The sequence below is a fragment of the Ursus americanus genome, chromosome 17 (assembly GCF_024610735.1).
Source record: "Ursus americanus isolate L20-20 chromosome 17, mUrsAme1.1.p, whole genome shotgun sequence".
Lineage (NCBI taxonomy): Eukaryota > Metazoa > Chordata > Mammalia > Carnivora > Ursidae > Ursus > Ursus americanus.
The window spans coordinates 16504888-16525658 of NC_142143.1; the positions used below are offsets into that span (position 1 = coordinate 16504888).

The 20771-nt window shown below is 44.6% G+C and overlaps 1 protein-coding gene across 4 annotated transcripts in view; it reads right to left on the bottom strand.

Moving 5' to 3' along the window:
- Window positions 1-20771, bottom strand: part of C17H12orf75 (chromosome 17 C12orf75 homolog) — a 35762-nt gene that overhangs the window by 5429 nt on the left and 9562 nt on the right. For 3 of the 4 annotated variants that reach the window (XR_006776495.2, XM_045779800.2, XM_087868790.1), the window contains exon 2: window positions 17215-17239. Coding sequence is in view for 3 of the 4 variants with exons in the window: in XM_045779800.2 (XP_045635756.1) it covers window positions 17215-17239 (25 nt within the window). In the remaining variant the exon portion in view is untranslated. Of the gene's footprint in view, window positions 1-13857; window positions 14655-17214; window positions 17240-20771 lie in introns of those variants that run through there. The other variant, XM_087868789.1, reaches the window with a different exon arrangement.

Sequence of the window (20771 nt, forward strand, 5' to 3'; positions counted from 1 at the left end):
GAGTATTTTTGTAACACACTATCGTTTCCACCTCAGTCATTCATGTATTAAAAAATTAGTCATTTTCTACTTAACAAAATGTGCAAATCCAGCAAATGCCAAAAAGTCCAACTGCTTTAAAAAAGGACATACAGAGGGCAACCAAGATTGCAAAAAGCACATTAACTTGGCATCAGGAAGCCTGGGTTCTTGTCATGGGTGTGCCATCAGCACAGACAGGCTGCGGGCAAGTTGCCTGCCCCCATCTCATCTGTAAAATAAGATGGTCGACCAGATGATTCCGAAGGTCCCCTCCTCGTGATCCTCGTGCCACTTAGCGGCACAGCTTGAGGTATGAAAGATTTCTTTAGTGCAGAAGAGCTCATGTCCAGTTAACTTCCTTCTGCCTAAAAAAAGCCATTTTATACATGATCTGCACAGAGAAGGAGGAAATGTTTAAGAGGAAATTTTTAGAGGGAATCACCATTTTAAAACGCATAGCCTCTTTCCTTGCATGAGAGGAATTCGTATTCTACTGATGCTCCTTGGCATATTTCTAAAAGGATCGGGAAACTTTGCTTCAAGCACTAGTTAGCATACATAAGTTACTCTTTTAATGAAAAATCCCCCATGATTCAAATGTATCTGGCTGAACCCAACATGTAATTCTAAAGGGCTTCAGCCAAGAAGAAAGAAAAAAAACAAAAACATCTAAACAGCTTCTGAATCTTCTAATTTTAGGGATTGTCTAATCATGGTTTCACCCATTTAAACTCTGTGAATGTTTCCAATGTGTATGGACGGGAGATTTTGCTTCACTGCATCCTCCAGTAAGTCTCCAGCCTGTAAAGAAGGGAGGTGTAGATCTGGAAATCGTCCACTGTACACTGGCCGCGCCCACAGCTAATACTCTGATACAAAATCCACCTTGAGATCTAACTCATCCGAATTGAAAACACAACCTAAATTCACCAGATAACGGTCAACTTCATTCATCTCCTGCTAAAGCTGGATCGTTTTTTCATTCAAAGGTGTCAAAGTCATACTGCATTAGACATGGGGTTATGCTTATTGAAGTGGTATCCCAAAGTGTTGCTCGCTGTTTTTAATTAAAATGGATTTATAACCCGTTAGTACAGATAACAGGAGAACGATGGTGACTAACTCACTGGAGTAAATTAGAACTGTCTACCTCGGTCCCAAATGGCTAATGCCATCATGACATTGCTTCTGAAGCTACATGTTACTGGTAGGTTGGGACGCATATAATGTCTCATTTTCTGACACAGCTATTCTTTTCATATCCAACTCTAATTCTTTCTCCCCTCGCCTAATTCTGCTTAAGGACATACTAAAGGTTTTAAAATATATTTTACTTTTCCCAAATGTAAGAAAACAGTAAATTATTTCTTGATCTACTATCTCTTATAAAGTATTCAATACCCTGAAACCCAATCTGCGTTCTCCATTACAAAGTCAATCAACGACCTGTATACCTAACTTGCGGGAAATGATAATGTAACCACCATATGTCCTGGATCATAAATTAAGCTTCAGATATATTACTAAATCATTAACAATACCTTTTATAAAGACTTATTGGATGTCTACTCTTTTAAGCCTCCAAATAAGTTACAATGCCTCCCTTTGTATCTATGCCCCCACGTATGAGACTGCTCCCTCATCCGTTCCTTTCACAAGCAATTATTCTACAGTAGGAAGACCATGTGGGTAAAAATGGCGGCATCACTGAGTCTCTCCAGCGTGTCAGATACAGGACTTCATGGCTTCATGGCATCAGTGCTTTTTCTCACAACAGCTCTGAGAGTTTAGACCTGGGAAAATAGGTCCACAGAGCCACGTAATTAATAAATATGCAAGACCGACAGGTAAGACGGACAGTGAAACCCCATCTGACACCAAAAGCAATGCTCCATGCTCTAACTCATCACTGGCTTCTCATATAGGAAGATGGAAAAGTAAAAACACCGCCAGTGAGTGCCAAACTAGCCTGGTGGCTGCTCCTGACCCAGAACCAGCCTCCACACCACTCGTGCAAAAACTCCAGGCATCACGGCACCCTCACAGCCTCCTGGGGAGCTGGACATGCACGTGCTAGTCCTGTTACATGGTTTCCTTCCATCCTCATCACAATCCTGCACAGCGGGGATGAGCCACATTTTTAAAAACTTCTTTTTATTTTAGAGAGCGAGAGCAGGGGTAGGTGCAGAGGGAGAGGGGGAGAGAGAATCCCAAGCAGACTCCGCACTGAGCATGGAGTCCGACATGGGGCTCGATGCCAGGACCCCAAAATCATGACCTGAGCCGAAATCAAGAGTCGGATGCTTAACTGACTAAGCGACCCCGGCACCCCAGCCACATCTTAAAGATGAAAAGCTGAGGCTCTGAAAGGTTGAGTAGCATGGCCAAGGTCACATAGCCAGGTAACCAGTTTGTGTGATTCTGACTCCCGTTTTATAACCTGTGCGCCCACATCCAGGTGTATCAGAGAAACACCCCCATCTCCCAAGCTGGATCCCTCCAATTTTTATCATCCCACTGGAGGAGAGAGGGAAACAAGACTTAAGTAAGAGTCTTAGTCGCTATTTTGTTAGCATTAGAAGAAACTTCTAGCTGTTCCACGGACAACTGATCTTCATAGACCTTGTTGAATTGCTATAGAGCTCATTTGTACCCAAGTACCAAAAAACTGTTCTGATGGACAGTTATGTTAGAAAGTGTTCATCCAGACAACCGAGTCCAGACTGAGCTTAAATCAGAAAATCGTGGTTGGTCTAAAACCAATCTCCTTGTGAACAGACAGGTCCAAGCTGGTGTGTTTAGCTGCCTGGGGACCGAATGCTGCTCTGCGCATGTCCAGGAGGACAGCGTCCTACCAGCTGGGGTGATGTGGTCCTGCCCCGGCTGCGTTAGAAGAAGAAATGGTTCGCCGAGCAGCAGTAAAGATCCCTGAAAGGCTATTTCTTACTGGTAAGGGAAGTGGACGTTATCTTGGGGCAGCTGAAACCTGGGGTGTTGTTGAACTTAGCATTCTGCTAAGTAGTACCAAGCCTTCCGAATTCTCACCCTTGGGGAAATTGTCAGTTTGGAAGAATGCCCTGGCTGTCAGAATATCTGGGCTGCCCCACCTGTACACCAGTTTAAGGAATCACTATGGGTTTTTTTCCTCCTCATAAAACATATTTTGAAACATTTTCTTATCAAACTGCCTTAATAATTCCCTGGCAGGTATTGTTTTAGACATACATGTGCCAAAGAGAGCTTCTGATGAGCCTGGGATGACCGAGGAGCGGGCCTGTGTCCTCTGAATCAAAGGCGAATAAATTTACATTTTGGGAAGCCTGCGCCATCTCCTTTCCAGCACATACCGATTTTCATTTGGTTTCTGAAGTAGTGAGAACGCTCTGTGGTCCTTCTTCAACCCGACCGATGCGGAAGGCCAGGCTGGGAACCATGCTCAGGCCAGAGCATCCCCCACCACAGAGGATTTCTGGGTTTCACGGACGACTTGATTATTTTTCTTTTCTGGTCACTACAGCTGAAGTGGGCGGGGCAGTGGCTCTGGCGAGGCCTGCAGCTGTGACCGCGGCTCAGTTGCTAAATTTGTGCCCCAAGTCAGGGCCGGTCGTGAAAGGAAGGGTAGAACGCGCAGCCACACCTCCCCCGGCTTTGTGAGAACAGCAGCCGCGGACAGATGGTCTAAAAGGTCCTCAGAAATAGGCATCACTACCCTAGATTCTGCCAGCACTAATGCAGGGTAGGAAGGGCAAAGGCTGAAATGACTCCACCCTGGAGCCTCCCTTAGAGAGAAGAGCTGCAGACGGAATTGTCACTTTCTGGAAAAGATCGACAGTGAAGCCAAGGCCAAAGCATGGCCCATGACCTGGGGAAGAGGGCAGTCTGCTTTGATGCACTTAAAAACACCCAACAGGGGGCACCTGGGTGGTGTCCGACTCTTGATTTCCACCGGGGGCATGATCTGGGGATCGTGGGATCGAGCCCCACATAGGGCTCCACTCTGGTCATGGAGCCTGCTTGCGATTCTCTCTCTCCCTCTGCCTGTCCCCTCCGCTTACACTCTTTCCCTCCCTCTCTTCTCTCTCTCTCTCTCATAAAACAAAAACAAACACCCCTCAGGAGCTAACTGGTCCAAATATCTCTATAAACTCAGCCGACCCATAATCTTGCTCCCTTAGAAAAGGAGCAAATGCACACACATCAACCAGGATAAGCTTCCCATGATAGTAAGCCACTCCCAAAGAATAGTTGTGAAACAGTTCAGGAGTCAATGCCAGGACACCTACAAGCAGAGGCACCGAAAACTGGAAAATGTATCAGAAATAGGAAAGAAACCTCGAGAATAAGGTTTCTATCAGGAGAACCAAAACAGGGTTACAGGAGGTAATGGACCAGCCACCATAACCAAATCAGCTAAAAACAGAACGTGAACGGTAACTGTCAGCTATGGTCTCCCACCGCCGAGTCCTCTGCCACGGCGCTCCCTACCACGTTCCATCAAAGGGGGGTTAGAGAGACAGAAACACAAAAGGAGGGACAGAGGGCTGCTCTTTCCAGCTTTGCTTGCTGCCCCCGTCTGCATCACCCCCGCAGATGATTCCAGTTTCCAGAACAAGCCCTGAATTCAAATGTGACAGCCCTGACCTCACAGTACGCCTCGGAAGTCTGGGTCCCTTCTCCTTCTCCTCCAACTCCTAGATTTTGATAACCCCAACCTCCTTCCTTTGTCACCCCAGCCTGAGGCATGGTAGCCATTTCCTGCTATTACCGTCCCTGATCTCTCAATCCCCCTCCCGCACATCCTCAAATCCCCGCAGACCTGCTTAACCAACTCCTCACAGTGAATTCTCTCTGTTAAAGTAGTTAATGTATTTTCTCTTCTCTGTCTGGACACTAACCGATACATTACTTGGTAGCAAGAATGGGGTTTATCTCCCACCTCCGGGATTGAAGACGTCTTACCGAAGCATCTAACGTACTTATCATTTGCTGTTCGTCAGGTCAAGGTACTAGACCAGTCCGATGGGCTGAGGGATATCAGTAAGATCAAGATATTGCAGAACAGAGGACGAGCGGGAGCAGGGGGAGTCTATGGAACAGAGGTAAGACGGGGACGTGTACTGTCGGCCGCACCAGGTAAAAGCAACCTGCTTCTGTAATCCTTGCAAACTGGCTCAGAGAGAAAGTACCTGCCAGACCAAAGGTTCCCAGCAGAAGCTGGAGGCTATGTTGATTATTTTCAATAAAGACACCACACCTTGAATAGCAGCTGAAATCACCCCTTCATGAAGTTTACAATAATCAAAGTCACTTTCTGAAATAAACCTGCCTTAGGCACGGGCCACAGAGGCAAGTCAAATGGGGATGTGAGAAGTATAGTGTGCTTTCATTCTTTCAAGTCTTCGGGGCTGACACTCATTTCTGCAACTCCCCCTAGAGATGCTGTATCCCTTTTTACTTATTATTCTGGTAGGGAAGGAAAATTCCATGGACTTCTACTTGGCCCTTTGTACCATGACAGCTGTTACTTCACAGGTCAAGGGGCCAATGGGTGGCTTCTGCCAGTTGCCAAACATGTCTCCTCCGATTAGGAATTCAAGAACTGAGGAATAACCAGAGCATGGGTCTCCAGACGACTGGGCACAGTATTATTTGAACAGTAGCCAAATTTCCTGACTATCATAAGCTCACCCGTAGACTGGTGGGCCACAGTGGCATTTTGGGTCCTCAGATAATAACATCAGTTCAGAGTCAGTATCTAGAAAGGACTAAAAGGTTCAGGTCCTTCCTTTTGTTCTGGACACAACTGCTCCAGTAAATGGACACGAGTCCCTCTGAGGACGATGTGGAGAAATATCTACCATACCTTCAGGAGGCAATGTTGAAAGTTCCCTCAAGCAACATGGCCTCAATCACTGGGAGTCTGACTTGGGTCTGGAAACTAGGTTCAGGGGCTATGCCCTTCCACTGTGGTGACTCAAGTTAGTTTTCTGGTTACAAACCAAAAGTTTTCTTCTTATAAAAATAGAGAGAGGGAGAAAATGAACCTTTAGAAGGCTGTCCTTCAGGGACGCCTGGGTGGCTCAGTCAGTTAAGGGTCTGCCTTCAGCTCAGGTCATGATCTCAGGGTCCTGGAGTCAAGCCCCAGGTTGGGCTCTCTGCTCAGTGGGGAACCTGCTTCTCCCTCTCCCCTTCCCTTCTGCTCATGCTCTCTCTCTCTCTCTCTCTCTCTCAAATAAGTAAATAAAATCTTAAAAAAAAAAAAGTAGAAGGTTGTCCTTCTAATTTATCCCTAGGGAGACCGTAGTCAACCAGCCATCATCAAAGTTCCTTCCAGGATGAGCCCTTTTGCCCCTTCATCCCAACTCTGTCCATGACAGCAAGTGTGCCCATCTTGTCTCGGGTGGTTAAGTTCTACTGCTTAGTAGAAATGTGATCCTGTCCCCTGGGATCCCGTTACGCCCAGTGAGATAAAGAGCCCATCTCAGCAGCAGTGTCTCCTCTGTCAGCCCCCTTACAGAGGACCACCACCTTAGAGCTCATCGGGGACACCCTCTCACTATGCGTTCCTCAAATTTCTCAAAGCCTTAGTGGACAGGGTATCCTCTGCGGTGGGGAGCAGGACATCCTTGAGAAATTGACACCAACATTCTCTTCTCCTTAAGCCTTTGGACTCCTTCCTCTCCGGCATCGCACGAAAGTTCTAGCCTACTCCACCCCCGTTTAGAGTGTAAGCTCACTGCATCTGAGTTTCACCAACCAGGGTAATTAACCTCTTAGAGTCCCTTCCATGCACCTAAATGATTAAATCCAGAACTTCTGTTAAATACAATACTATCAATAAATTCAGTCTAACTCAGTCTATATACTCCTTCCTCTTTGGCCTCCCACCCTTGGAATCCCATTTCCACATGCATGCCTTTGGTTTCTGGTAATAAAAACTACAAAATCCTGCAATTATTTTGCAATATAAGCTCATTGCTTTCAGGTCAGACTGCATGTGTCTGTCCCTTGGGAGCACATGGAGCTCTGACTCTATCTGTGTATCCACAGGCAGGAAGCGGTGGCTGGAGTAGGTCTGGAGTACAAACGTTACCTAACAAGGCCACCTCCCCAGGTGAGGGGACCCAACTCCACGCCACCCCACCTGTGGCCCACCCCTCTCCCAAAGGCACTCCTGGGAAAACTGGAAGTTTCTGGCTGGCAAAGATGGGGAAAGTAAGTCAGCTTCGTTTCATCGCAATTCTAACTTAGGCCAGTCTAGTGCCCTCACGAGAGGAGTGAGAACCAGAAGAGGCCACACCAGCCATCTCTAGCCAAGCCAGCAACTGAAAAGCTATGAAGTGCTCCCTACAGTGTGGAACTGAGTCTAAAACAACTAACAGAAAAAAGTCCTTTCATTTGACACAGTTTCAATGCCCCAATGCAACGAGACAAGAAAGTCACGGCCCCCTTCGGTCCTCGTTTCCCCAACTCAGTGAAGAGTAATGGGAGGGAAGGAAGAGTGTGAAGAGGATTTTTTTTATTCAGTGGTGTAAGCAAACACCTATTTGAATACATTTAAGGGTCTAGAAAGGCCAAGATTTAAATATAGTTTCGTTTACTGGCTCCAGTTATAATTTCAAGTTCTCAATGATCAGTCACATGGGCCTCATTCTCACTGATGGGGGAGGCACAGGAGAGAGAACAGAAAGGGATCAGAGGGAAGGGGCTAGAACTAGGAGCTGGGGTTCAGGGTGCATTTCGCAGTTGTGCCCAGGACCAGTCTTAGAAGGAAGACTTAACTTCTGTCATGCCGAGAGCAAAGGAGTAAAGCAGTGCTAAGAGACTGGAATTATTTTTAAGAAGTACGCACTCCACTCTCCGGTTACGTGTGAGCCGCTCTCTACAGAGCACCCTCGCAGATGCACTTGTTTTCTCCAGAGCGAGCAGGGCTGAAGGTCTGCAGGTAAGTGGCTTTCTCTGGTCCCGAGACAGTGTTTTATTTCTGATCATACACAGCTCATGAAAATGTGTGGAAAGTGATATCATCATTGACAAAACAAAATGTTAACAATGAAATCATCTTAACCATAAACTCACATCCCATCTTAGGAGGAAAAAACCTTTGAAGCCACAAGAAACATTCTAACCAACACGTGGAACATGTACGAACAATTCTGCACCGGGTTTAAGAAACACAGTGGGCATTTCATTCAAATAGGGCCTCCTTTTGTTGGCAAAGATTGAGCTTCTTTCATCAAAGACTAAGATGTTCGCAGGGAAAGCGTGCGTCAAGGGGAAAGCTGCCCCCTGAGACTCATGATAATTTCCTCGAGTAAGAGGACATGCTCACAGGCTCTGACTCAGGATCTTGGCCACGGCATCAAAAACGTTTGCTGAGACAAGTGTGACTGAGGGTGGACCACAAGTCAACAGACCTCTCCCCCTTTGGAGATGGGTGAAAAGATAAGTGCTCCGTGGATCCTTTAAAATGACACACCCTTGCGGAGTGGCAGACTGTTCGGTGATGTCTATCTCACCAAAATGGACCCAACCCATGGCCCTCCCACAGGCATGTCAGAAAAAGAAGAAAAAGAAAACCAACCGACCAACAGCAACCACCACAGCTCAGCTTACGGTCGGATGACTTCAGGTTTCACAACTGCTCTCTTCTACCTCAGCATTTCCGTCACAGACTGCTAGCCCACTTCCGGGGGGCTCGTCAGCCCCGGCATGGCGCTCTCCCGACCCTTCTCAGATGGAATGTCTACACTGGTCCAGAGTCTCCAGGGAACGGCACAGCCATCTGCTTCACACCAGCTATGTAGACCTTTGCTGAATGAACAAGAGAGGCTGAATTTCTCTCTACACATAAATAAGCTCTGACTTTTTTACAGTCAAGCTTCCAGAAAATGAGCTGCCTCAAAACCAGCTACGTGTCTGTGGTGGCTCTTCGGGGCAGGCTGGCTCCCTTCTGCCTCTCCGTTCTGCACGAATAGAGTTGTGAATGCCTGTTTAAAGCCAAATACCCAAACAGAACACTTCAACCTTTTCGATTATTCTACTGTGATTTTCATCTTATCGATTAACTATCACTTTAATGAAGAGAAACCTTATTTAGAGTTACTCTATCAAATACAAGCCACTACTTTTTCTTCCTCAGTAATACCTGGTACTCAAAATATTTTTGTCACTGTATTTGCTTGGTCTCTGGGTTGTATAAAATAGCTATCCCAAGGGACCTTAAAAAAAAAAAAAGGTTTCAAAGGTAAAATAATGGAACCGTGGCACGGATACGTTCTGTGCGCTTTCAAGAACAAATACACGTGATAAATATTGGCCAGCAGCCGGCCGCTCCGATTAACATCTCCTGTTTCAGCCCGGCTACCGCTTGCCTTAAAATTCACCAAGTTCTCATTTCCCCAGCCTTTCAGAGTGAACATAGTTATGTGGCAAAGAGATGATTTATTTTTTACTTGTTTATCAAGAAGAAAGTTCTAAATATAGAACTATTCTTACTAGTGATAATCTAAGAAGTAGAAAAACAGCATGCACTCTTTTCTTTTCTCATATTTGCAGTGTCACTAAAGAGGCCAAACTTATTTTGATTTGTAAACAAGAAAATTTAATATGGAAACCCCTGGAGACCATGTGCGTAACTCTAATTACCTATTTTTAGCTGCCATTAACAATAATATTTTGGAATAGGCTTATTAATTCACAATGTTTCTTTCCTCGACACTACAGCTCTCCAGATAAAGTATGATCATTTAATTTTCTTTATAATATGTTCTTATGATGGCTCCTGTTTTTTAGGGTGATTTCAAACAATTCTACAACTTAGTTACATATGATTTTGGACAGGATTAATATTTTATCATTGCCTATTTTGGATTCTATGTCGTCTCATTCATTTCTCCAAAATTCCAAAATTCCTTTGGACGGTTATCTTTAAATCTCTCTCCTTGTGAGCCCCTTGGCCAATATGGGTCCCTTTCTTTCTTCCAGAATGTATTACTGGAAAATATGAATAACGTTCACTCTTTGTCTGGAAGTAATGAATCAAGAGCCAATGTGCGGTTTCCCTACCCTCCTCCTGCTCTCCTTCTAAGAAGCACACGGCGCTCAGGATTATTTTGACATTGGCTGTAGAAGCATCATTTGCTAAAGACAGGAATGTTCTCCCCACCTGCCCACCTTAAGAAAATTTGCTTTTCCCTCATGGTATCACTTTGCTCAAAATATCCCAGTGTCTCCCAATAGGAGATGAAGCCAGCAGGCTCCCAACCTCTCCACAGAGCTCTTTCAGATGGGGCCTATTTCACCTTCACTCAAACCCTCTCCTCTGGGCATTGGAATCCTGCGACAGCAGCCCCAAATACCCTAAAGATTTTTGGCCCTGACCCAAAGGTTTTCTTTTGAACCATCATTATCTTGGATAATTTTAAATTCCATGAAAATCACCCAATCGACCTTTGCTTCACATTTTGCTGACTTCCTCTATTCCAACAACTTTTATTGCTACGCTAATAACTCACTCCCAGGACTGCTCTGAGGAGCTTAGTTCCTGGAACTACTGCACCTCTGACATTTTACAGTAGACAATCTCACTCCCTAGAGGGGGGGAAAATCATCCTTCCGCTCTTCCTCCTCCCCTCCATCCTAAGAAGCCTCCAGTGCAGCCAAACTCTCCGCTCTCCCCATTCTTCAGCCCCTTACGGTCTCCCCCTCCCTAGCACGTCCCTTGCAGCCAAGCATTTTGGCAACACCTGCTGGTCACCACCCATCTCTCTCTGTCCCGGGATGAACATGCCCATCTGTTTTCTCTCTTCCTGTTCCTACTGCACTGGCCCTGCCTAAGGAGAATCCGACCATGCGTTGATGGGCCAAGAATGGGACTGTGTACTTCCTAACTTCAGCTATGCACTGGTTCTTCTACTGTCATAGTCATGACAGAGCCTCTGCCAAGTCTTTTCAACGACACTTAAAACATCTAACAATCCTAGCTACTATTTAAGGGCAGCAGGAAAGCATAATGCCAAGTATTATCCCGGGGTACTAAATATACTGTACCAATAACCATCACAACCCTTGAGCAGTTACTTAACCTCTCTGTGCCCCATATCCTCATTTGTAAAATGAAACAGCATTACTGTCTCCATCAGATCGTCATGGGCACAGAATGAGATAATGCAGAGTGCTGGAAATCATGATAGGGCATGCAGTCCTCAATAGAGCGGAGCTCTCATAACAGAGTAATGATGATAGGGATGAAGATGGTTGCCCTGTACACTTATTATTATCCCCATTTTACGGCCAAGATTACTGGGGACAGAATATCACACAGCTGGTAAATGGTGGCAGGAAATTCAAATGCAGGGCTCCCTGCTGCCAAAACGCATGCTTTTCCAATGCTGCTTCCCGCCAGTCTCCGCAACCTCCGGCTACTCCGCAGAGGAGTAAGCCCATCAGATACCCTCAGGTCTGGAACGAGGACTAGCGAGGGCTCAGCTGACAGGTGCCCTGGGCATGAGAAATCCGTAAAGGATCCCAAGGACACTCAAGATGAAAGACTCATAATTTCATCTTAAAAGGTGGCGCTTCGACGTGTTTTGCTCACTCATTCTGAGACAGTCTTCTCTAGAGTCACTACCTTTCATAACAGTAAAATTGCTTTGTCAAGAAAGCAATCTTCACGAAATGCCACGAGCTTTAAGTGAAAGACGCATTTGAATTACCTTGTTTAAACTGAGTGGCTATTCTTTTATTTTCAACGGCAAACATTAAATTAGTGCCAACTTGTTTCATACTGTTCTTACTAAAACGTGTTTGTAATATTTCTATACGTATTGCTTAACCGACCTACTGCAGAACATACTTCGTTTCTGCCTGCCCAGTTTTAAGGGCCTTCCACGTGGGTAACAGCTTCCGCATCTGTCTTCAGCCACTCTCCCAGATTTTGACCACGTGGCCAGGCACCACGAACGATGCTGATTGGCCCCAGTGTCTGGCACGTGACCCAGGCCTGGCCAATGAGAAGCCCATGTTCCCCTGGCTTACTGGTTGTCAGAGGGAGGCACGTGACCTCATGCTGTAGCAGGGAGAGCCCTAGGACTTTTGATCACGCTACTGGGAAAGAAAAGCTCTTTTTCCACAGGAATTATGAAGCTGATAGGAGACAAGAGATGACCATCTCCATCGCCACTTGGGGAAAGCATCCTAAAAATGGAGCCCAAAACAAGAAAGCAGAAATGAGTTTCTTCCTGTCATCTGATCACCTGGATCCCAGCCGTGACTGGGGCCAAACCCCTGGAGCTTTTCCACTACACATGCCAATAAATTCCTTTCTTGTTTGTTTGTTTGCTTAGGCCAGTTTAAGCTGGACTTCTGCCATTTCCAACCAAAAATATCCCAATGCAAACTGTTTGTGCCAAATAGCTGAGATAATTCACTGAAATAAAATAAAAGCATAGTTGATTTTTCCAGGTTTGTGAAAGCAGCCAGATGTCATCACATGGAATTCACGTCTATTTTATTCTGCATGTTACAGCACTGTGATTTCATTTTGAAGAGACAGAGGGAGAGAGAATAAGAAAGAGTCACTCGCTGATGGCATGAGTCTGTGTTATGGTGAATAAATTTCTATACAAGCATTCCTCAGAGATAACGCAGGCTAGGGTCCAGACCACAGCCATAAAATCAATATCACGATAAAGCGAGTCACATACATTTTGTGGTTTCCCGGTGCATATAAAAATTATGTTTACACTGCACTGTAGTTTATTAAGTGTACAATAACATTATAGCTACAAAAACAATGTATCTACCTGAATTTAAAAATACATTATTGCTAAAAAATGCAAAACAATCATCTGAACTTTCAGCAAGTCGTAATCACTGGTCACATATCACCATAACAAACCTAACATTGAAAAGGTTTGAAATTATTGTGAGAATTACCCAAACGTGACACAGACACAAAGAGAGCAAATGCTGTTGGAAAAAATGGCTCCAACAGACTTGCCTGACACAGGGCTGACATAAAGCTTCAATCTGTAAAAAATGCATTATCCGCAAAGGGCAATAAAGCAAGACACAATAAAAAGGGCGTTGTGCCTGTGTATCTTCACCCCTGCTTCCCTCCTCATCTCAAGTCTCTAAGGTTAACCTTGTAAGTTGTTGAGCCTTCCCGCCTATTCTGGAATTTATTTCCATCACAGTTCCCCCTCCTCACAGATGACCCTCTCCCCAAGCCACCCCCGGCGCGTCTCACTCCGCTGATTCCTACCCTGGAGTCCACGGGTGTGTAAAAAATAAACAGAAAAAGCAAAACCAACTTCCACAGGCAAAATCATCCATGCACACAACTGGGCAGAAACAGAAGAAATGAAGAAATGGAAGAAAAGCGTGTAAAATGTTAATGGTGGCTGTCTCTGGTGGTATTGATAAGGGCTGATGTTTTCTTTTTAAAAAAAAAAAATTTCCCAATTTTCTAGGTATTCCTTTTCTAACAGAAATATATTTTTAAAAGTGCTTTCTCTTTCTTCTTTGTAACTTTTTTAAAGCTTCTACGTACATTCCAGTTAGTTGACATACGGTGTAAAGGGAGTTTCAGGTGCACAATACGGTGATTCAGCACTTCCGCACATCACCGTCTGCAACCTGCCAACACCCTGCCCTCCCTACTGCCAAACACCGTGAGATGAGAGGCCGCGCACCACTTCCCCGCTCCTCGCCCACTTCCACTTTCGCTCAATTACTACTCACACCCCCCGATGGAAACTACAGTCCCCCAGGTGCCGGTGTGGGCATCGCACCACGCCAGGTGGCTTCTCTTCCCCCTTTGGCCCGGCTGACCTCTTTGGATTATCAGCCATCCCTTCCCTCGGCTCAGGTTTGAAACCGCAGCGTGATCCTCAGATTTTCCTCTCCTTTTCTTCCCCGGTCCATCATTCAACAAATCTTCATCATATTCCAAGCGTACTTTGAAGAGCTTCGGCTCTTCTCTGCCCCACTGCTACTGTCTGAGCTCTGCCCCTCTGGTGGCCTCACGGCCTTCCCTTCCTGTGCCTCCACCCTTCCCCCACCTCGCACGCCTCACTGAGCACCCTAAAGCTCAAACATAATCATTGCGTCCCCCCACCTTAAAATTCCCAATGGCTCTTGAATGTGTACAATATCGAGTGGAATTACTGGCCTGGCACCAAATGCCCTTCACAAGCCAGCTCCAGCCCGGTGGCCTCACCCTTTGTCTCTGCATGCCCCGCGGGCTCCAGAACCAACCACCAGGCTCCTCGCAGGAGAGCTGAGGCTCTCTTACAGCCATGACCTCTTGTCATGCTCTTTCCTCTGCTCTGGGCTGCTATTCTTCCCTTCTCTGCACGAACTCTTATTCATCCCTCAAGACCCAAACCAGCATTAAATTCTGACTATCTCAATAATTAGCACTTATTACACTGCATTTTGGTCCCCAGTAGGCACTAACCTACTTAAGGGCAGAAGTGTCATTTTATCTGTTATTATATCCTGGCTTCTTGCCTCTAGAAAATCGGCAAAGAAATAGGAAAGAGGAGAGACAGAGTAAAAATCACAAACCTTCCCTAGAGAATGGATTTTGTGTTATATTAAGAGGGTAACTACAGTATTTCTCTCTTCTAAAAATAACCATAACCCACCCCCCCCTCCACAAAAGACTTATGTGGCCTGTATAATTTGGTGGCTGCCCCTATGTGAAGTTGTGTACTTCTTAGCACCCATTATGTGATTTTGGCCACTTCTTTTGGTTTGGGATCAGTCTCTCTAGATTAAAAAAGAAAACTTTAGATCTTTATAATAAAAAGTTTAAATTGTCTAAATTTCTTAGCTCCCTGTTCATTCATAGTCAAGACCTGTAAATCTATACCTTCATCTTAAAAAAAAGCAAAAGAACATGTTTGAATACACCTTTTGTGCAAGGAAAAAATAATTCTATTATACTCTTTTTAACCTTTTCTAGTTTACTACATTTATTTCTAAAAGGGTCAACTATTAAATAAAATTATATCCTCCTAGGACATACAATGAGGTATACAGAGTCACAGAAAATTTAAATCTACAGAATTCAGGATTTTGAAAAGCCATTAAGTGGCATCTCACATCGTGGAAGAGTTCATTTTGTTGACAAAGGCATCACTAAATTTTATTAGAAATGTCCATGCCTCTGAAAGAAAGAAGTCAAGACATCAATCTCTCCTTGAATAGATATGATGGGATTCATTTAGCACCTGTTCATTAAACACCACATTCAAAACATGATACTAATTAACTGGGAGACATTCAGATGAGTACGACATTTCACTTCCCCCGCTGCCCAAGAGGGACAAGCAGATAAATAACTACGATATAGCCCCATATGATGTGTCATAAGAAAGGTGGAAAATGCTCTAAAAGTTCAGAAGAAAAAGACATTCTATCCAATGGAGAGATCCAAGAAATTCATCTTGCAAAGAAGACAGAAGCCCTGAAGAATAGCTAGCTTTATTTATTTATTTATTGCAAAAGGAATTGAGAAAAAGGCCATTCCAGGCAGAGGGAATAGCAAAAATGGAGGCCGAACATGGGAGGTCAGTCTGGGCCCCTGCGAGAGGTCTCGGAGTGCAGGACGTCAGCTCCCTTCTCAGCCTTGGCCTTGCTCACCCCAACTGCAGTGCCCCTTCCACCTCACGCAGAGTCCGTCAAAGAAAGGCTGCAAACATAAATGGCCTTCCTGTTCCCAAAGGGTTCTGGGCTCAGTCCAGAGGGTGATGGAGAATAATTGCATGTTTTTGAGCAGAGGTCCTACAAGGGCAAGGGGGTGCTTAAGGAAATGAATCTGGCAACAAGGTATAGAAAGGGAAGGAGGAGGCTCACAGAGAGACCTAGATATTGCAGTGAAAGACACGAGGTTAAGGCTGAACTGGTTGTTGCTACTTGCTTCGGTAATAAACTCAAGTACTGCAACCAGGAGTTTGAAACCATGTATATTGCTTCTTGGGGACCTAAAGTCCCATAGAAAATACATATTTAACTCCTGAAAAACCTTACAATTCCATTCTCATCTTCTCTGAATTCCTCTTTAAAATAACAATAATAATAATAAAATCTGACTCTATTTTTGATGTTTGACCACTGACAGCTTTCAAGTCCAACCGCTCCCCCTTCTGCCTCACATCAGTGTAAGCTGATAAGAAAGCCAGGGGATTCCTTCCTTTGTGCTGGTGGGGATGATAAAACCATGCAAACCTCTCCCCAAGCACAGGATCCCTCCACCAGCCCCACTCCCAACCACAATAAAAACCAAAGCCACTTCCAGCTCCCCTTCCTTCACTCAAGATGAATGGGCCAGTAGGGTGCCTACCCTGCTCCCCCAGAAATCCTCATTATATGTGAGTAAGAAATCTTCATGCCCTCCTTGGGGTGTGTGTGTGTGTGTGTGTGTGTGTGTGTGCGCGTGTGGCACCATCCGTCTTAACATCCAAACCAACGGTGGGTGGGTGGGTGGGGCACGGGTCCATCCACTCTCCATGGAGTAACCACAAACACTCTTAAATAGTGAACTACAGCAACGTCCTTACGGTCCTAGATGAGGTGTGGAAAGATGCAGAGAAGGGGCATGATGGAAATACTGGAAGGGCTCCTGAGCTCCAGAAACATCTCCTTGGGAGACAGCTGCCCCTTGATTAAATGTCCTGTGGTGTAAATACCAAGTCAATATTGACTACATTGAATGGTCATACACATTCACTCAGATATCTAATCATCAGCTTTAAAACAATACAATGTGTGTTTGACACATGCTTGCCCCAGCTTCTCCCCACTGGCTCCCTCTAACATAGTCACAGGAGCTATGTGCTGAGCTTAATTAATTCTCCCATATCCCCCTGCTTTCAATTAAAAGAAATCTCAGCACAAGTTGGGAAGGAACTACAATTAAACGTTTCCCGCGCTTGAAGTTCTGAGTTACGGTGCTAGGGCAACTGAAAGGCAGAATAAATAACAACAGAATAAATAATAACACAATGATATTCTTCAAATAGCACTTAGGTTATAAACTAGATGACTGTCTTGGTTTTTGCATAATACAGTGTGTGTTCCCGTATCTTTTCAGGCACACCTGCATCTGTCAGAAGGTCACACTCACGAAAAACAGGGTCTTCCTCCAAAAGAGTTTAGAAAATCATAATATTAACTACTTACACATCTTTAGCTGCTCCTGCAGGGCCTAGGGGGGAAAAAAGGTTTGCATTATTGTGATAGAATTACAACAAAAATGTGAAACCCAATACCCATCTAAAATAATGTTCTAGAAAAGACAAGTTGAAAATACGCCTTTTAAAAAGGTCATTTCAAAAGAAAAAAGAAAAAAGAGAGTAGAAAAATTATTACATTCAAAACTTAAGTTCTGAATTTATTCTGCGCATTTTTAACAATTCCTATAAATTTTAAGGTGTCGGTTCTGGAAGGGATTTCACAGATCACCTAATCCAATCCCTTCATTTTACAGATAAACTAACAATTGGGAAATATTTTCATTTCAAAGTCACATGCCTTCTTAGCTGGTGTCCACATGGCCTTGTTCTAAGTCACACGGTGCACTCGTCACAAAGTAAAGCGAAATTATAAGACAAAATGGGGTGATATCCTCCGTCAATTAGAAGTCTCAAGGACACCAGCCTAGCTCCCAAGGGAGTTACATGCATTTCTTACTCTGCTCCTATTTGCTACTGAATCTCCCCCCATCTCTGCTTCCCACCCACATGCCAAACACAACCCATCTCTTTTGGACCCATTTCTACCATTCATCACAGATTCTCTGCCCCAACATGGTCGGTCTCGTTTCCATACCTCCTCCTCCCACTATCCTCATCTGAGTGACACAGACCTTGGTTCCAACTTTACTAGGGACATAGCATTAAACATCTTTTAACCTTTTAAAACCTCACTTCCCTCCCTTGAGTGAAATGAGGATAATAAGAGGCTCTTTCTCAAAAGTTAACGTACGACAGAGAGAATAAATGGAATGGGCACTGCTAAGAGAGTTATCGAAAATGGAGCTGGGAGGACACTGAGGAGGCCGGACTCACGCATATCTTCAGTGCCAAATTCTCAGAATTTGTTTGCTAAACTCAGTTGAAAGCCAAGGCATCTACTTCTGTCATAACGGACATAAACGGGCTTTCTCTCTGACCCGAGCACCAGCAACCCATGGCACGTAGTTGAATGTAACTGTACTTAAACCAGGACCACACACCTGTCCTTCAAAACGATTTATGTAAGTCTTCTTTTTCCTCTGTAAAAACTCTAACCTCCTTTGTCCGTCCAGAGCGTGTTTTCAACTTCGGTGGAATCCCCTGTCTCCTGGATTGCAATCCCTAAGACCCCAAATAAACGCACGGATGTAAATTTGCAGCTTGGGGGTTTGTCTTTTGTTACTTGACATTACTGTGAAGATTTGGTTTTTTTAAAGATGCATGTCAACACGTAGCACAAAGTCCGGTACATAAAAATAGCTAAGTTGTCATTATTAGCAGTCAATTTAATTAGAAATTAATATCTCAGTTTCCGTATCTACGAGATGGGAATTAAACTAACCTCTGCCCAAGTCACAGAGATGTGAAAATAAAGAAAGAGGTGCTACAAAGTAAGCAAATAAGCCTGCAGGAAACCTTATTGCCCCAAACGGCGAGCACTGCACCCTGGTGATGTCAGTGTAAGATCCGCAGCACTGCAAATTCAAAGCAGCGGGTAAAGATAATCAACTCTACGCCTCAAACAATTTCTTGTATGGCTCTGGCCAAACCTTAACTTCGTGACAAACCCTCATTCCTTTCTTTAGGGAAGATTGTCACAGCTTTCATTAAAATCATATAAACTAAAACTATCATGGGGCACCTGGGTGGCGCCCAGCTGAGCATCCAGCTCTTGGTTTCGGCTCAGGTCATGATCTCGGGGTCCTGGGGTCCAGCCCCCACGTCGGGCTCTGTGCTCAGCGGGGAGTCTGCTTGAGATTCTCTCTCTCCCTCTCCCTCTCCCTCCCACTCATGCTGTCTGTCTGTCTCTCTCTCAAATAAATAAATAAGTAAATAACTGCTTTGGAATCTGAGAACACAAAATAAAACAAAGCAAAATCCTAAAATTAAAAAGAAAAATCTTAACATAAGAACAGAGGAATGTCTTAATAGGAAAACATAAGCAAAGGGTTAGTGCCACCAAAAACCCGTACAGATGAATGTTTTATTCCAGAGTCAAAACAAGCGTGAGAATCTGGAAGGAAGTCTAGAAAGGAAGTAATATCCTGATTTTCGTATTTTCAGGTTCATGGAAAAGTACAGAGGATGTGTTGGGGTTTTGTCGGGCACAGGGGATGGGAGAGCCAGAGGGGTCAGAAACTCTGAAACTGCAAAGTCTTAGAGAAGCTGGCAGAGATCGTAATGAGGACCGTGAGTCCTCCGCAGACAGATGAAGGGCCATTGAACGCAATCCACAGGGAGAGTGGAGGGGACAGAGGCGGTCCCGCTCCATCTCAGGGAGCACTCCGGGTGGCAGGGAAAGAACAGCAGGGAACAGGAAGGCAAAGTCCTTGCTCAGATTATTCTTCCAAAGGTCACGAATCACTGCTTCGGTTTCTAATACTGGGCAGGTAAAGGCAGCTGAGAAGACAAAACACAGTAATGTGTGTGTAACTAGTTTCAAAACAGCAACATGTTGTCTAATGAGTACTGATTTTAATCAGCCACCAGGAACCCTCCAAACACTTCACCTGATTGCTCCGGGCGCCAGGCACTCTCCGAGCCGCTTCCCTGCCGGGATCACCACCTAGCATCCCAGCGGGGCCGGCAGCAGATGCCTGGTGCTACCTTCCAAAAGGAAGTCAGCACACCATTTCTTCAGTTTGCAAATGTCCCTCATTTAAAGGGTACCGTCTCTTTAATACGTGCAATGGTGGGGTAGGCAAAGACGTCAGAAACACTACATCCAGTATACACGTGATTGTAATAAGAGGCTCCGTTTGTTTTTTTTTTTTAAGGGAAGAAAATGTGCATCTTAGAAGCAAGGTAGCGTGATATTAATGATAAGCTTATAACCAGGACAGGTAGATAAGACTCCCCAACATACAACTCAGAGTGGGAAAAAAAAGTGTGTAATTGTTGGAAACCCTCGGCAAAACTATCGGAATACATAGGTATGTAAAATGTAAAATATCGGGGCACCTGAGTGGTTCAGTCGGTTAAGCGGCTGCCTTCGGCTGGGGTCCTGATCCCAGGGTCCTGGGATCGAGCCCCGCATCGGGCTCCCTGCTCAGCGGGGAGCCTGCTCCTCCCTCTCCTCCCCAGCTTCTGCTCTCTCGCTCATTCTATCTCAAATAAATAAATAAAATCTTTAAAAAATAATAATAAATAAAAGGTAAAATATCTCTTTGTTCTACAAAAGTATAAAATCATAAAATTAATAAATAGAAGAAAAATCATTATTACCCTCACTGCAACCTTATAATCACACTTCATCCTATATTGATTGTAATTAACCAGATGGAGATCTCTACTCTAGAGAATTTATGCAAAAAAACACTTTATCTAGAACAACTCAGGTAGTGGTAAAATCCCATTTGCTTTAAGTTGTGTGTATGGCCCACGTGACTTATCCTTTGCTAAACAAATATTTATAATGGTATCTAATTCTTTCCAGGCACCTGGGACAGAGCATTGATTCCTGTTAGCACCACTTCATTTCCTGCCAAAATGACACTTTACTGT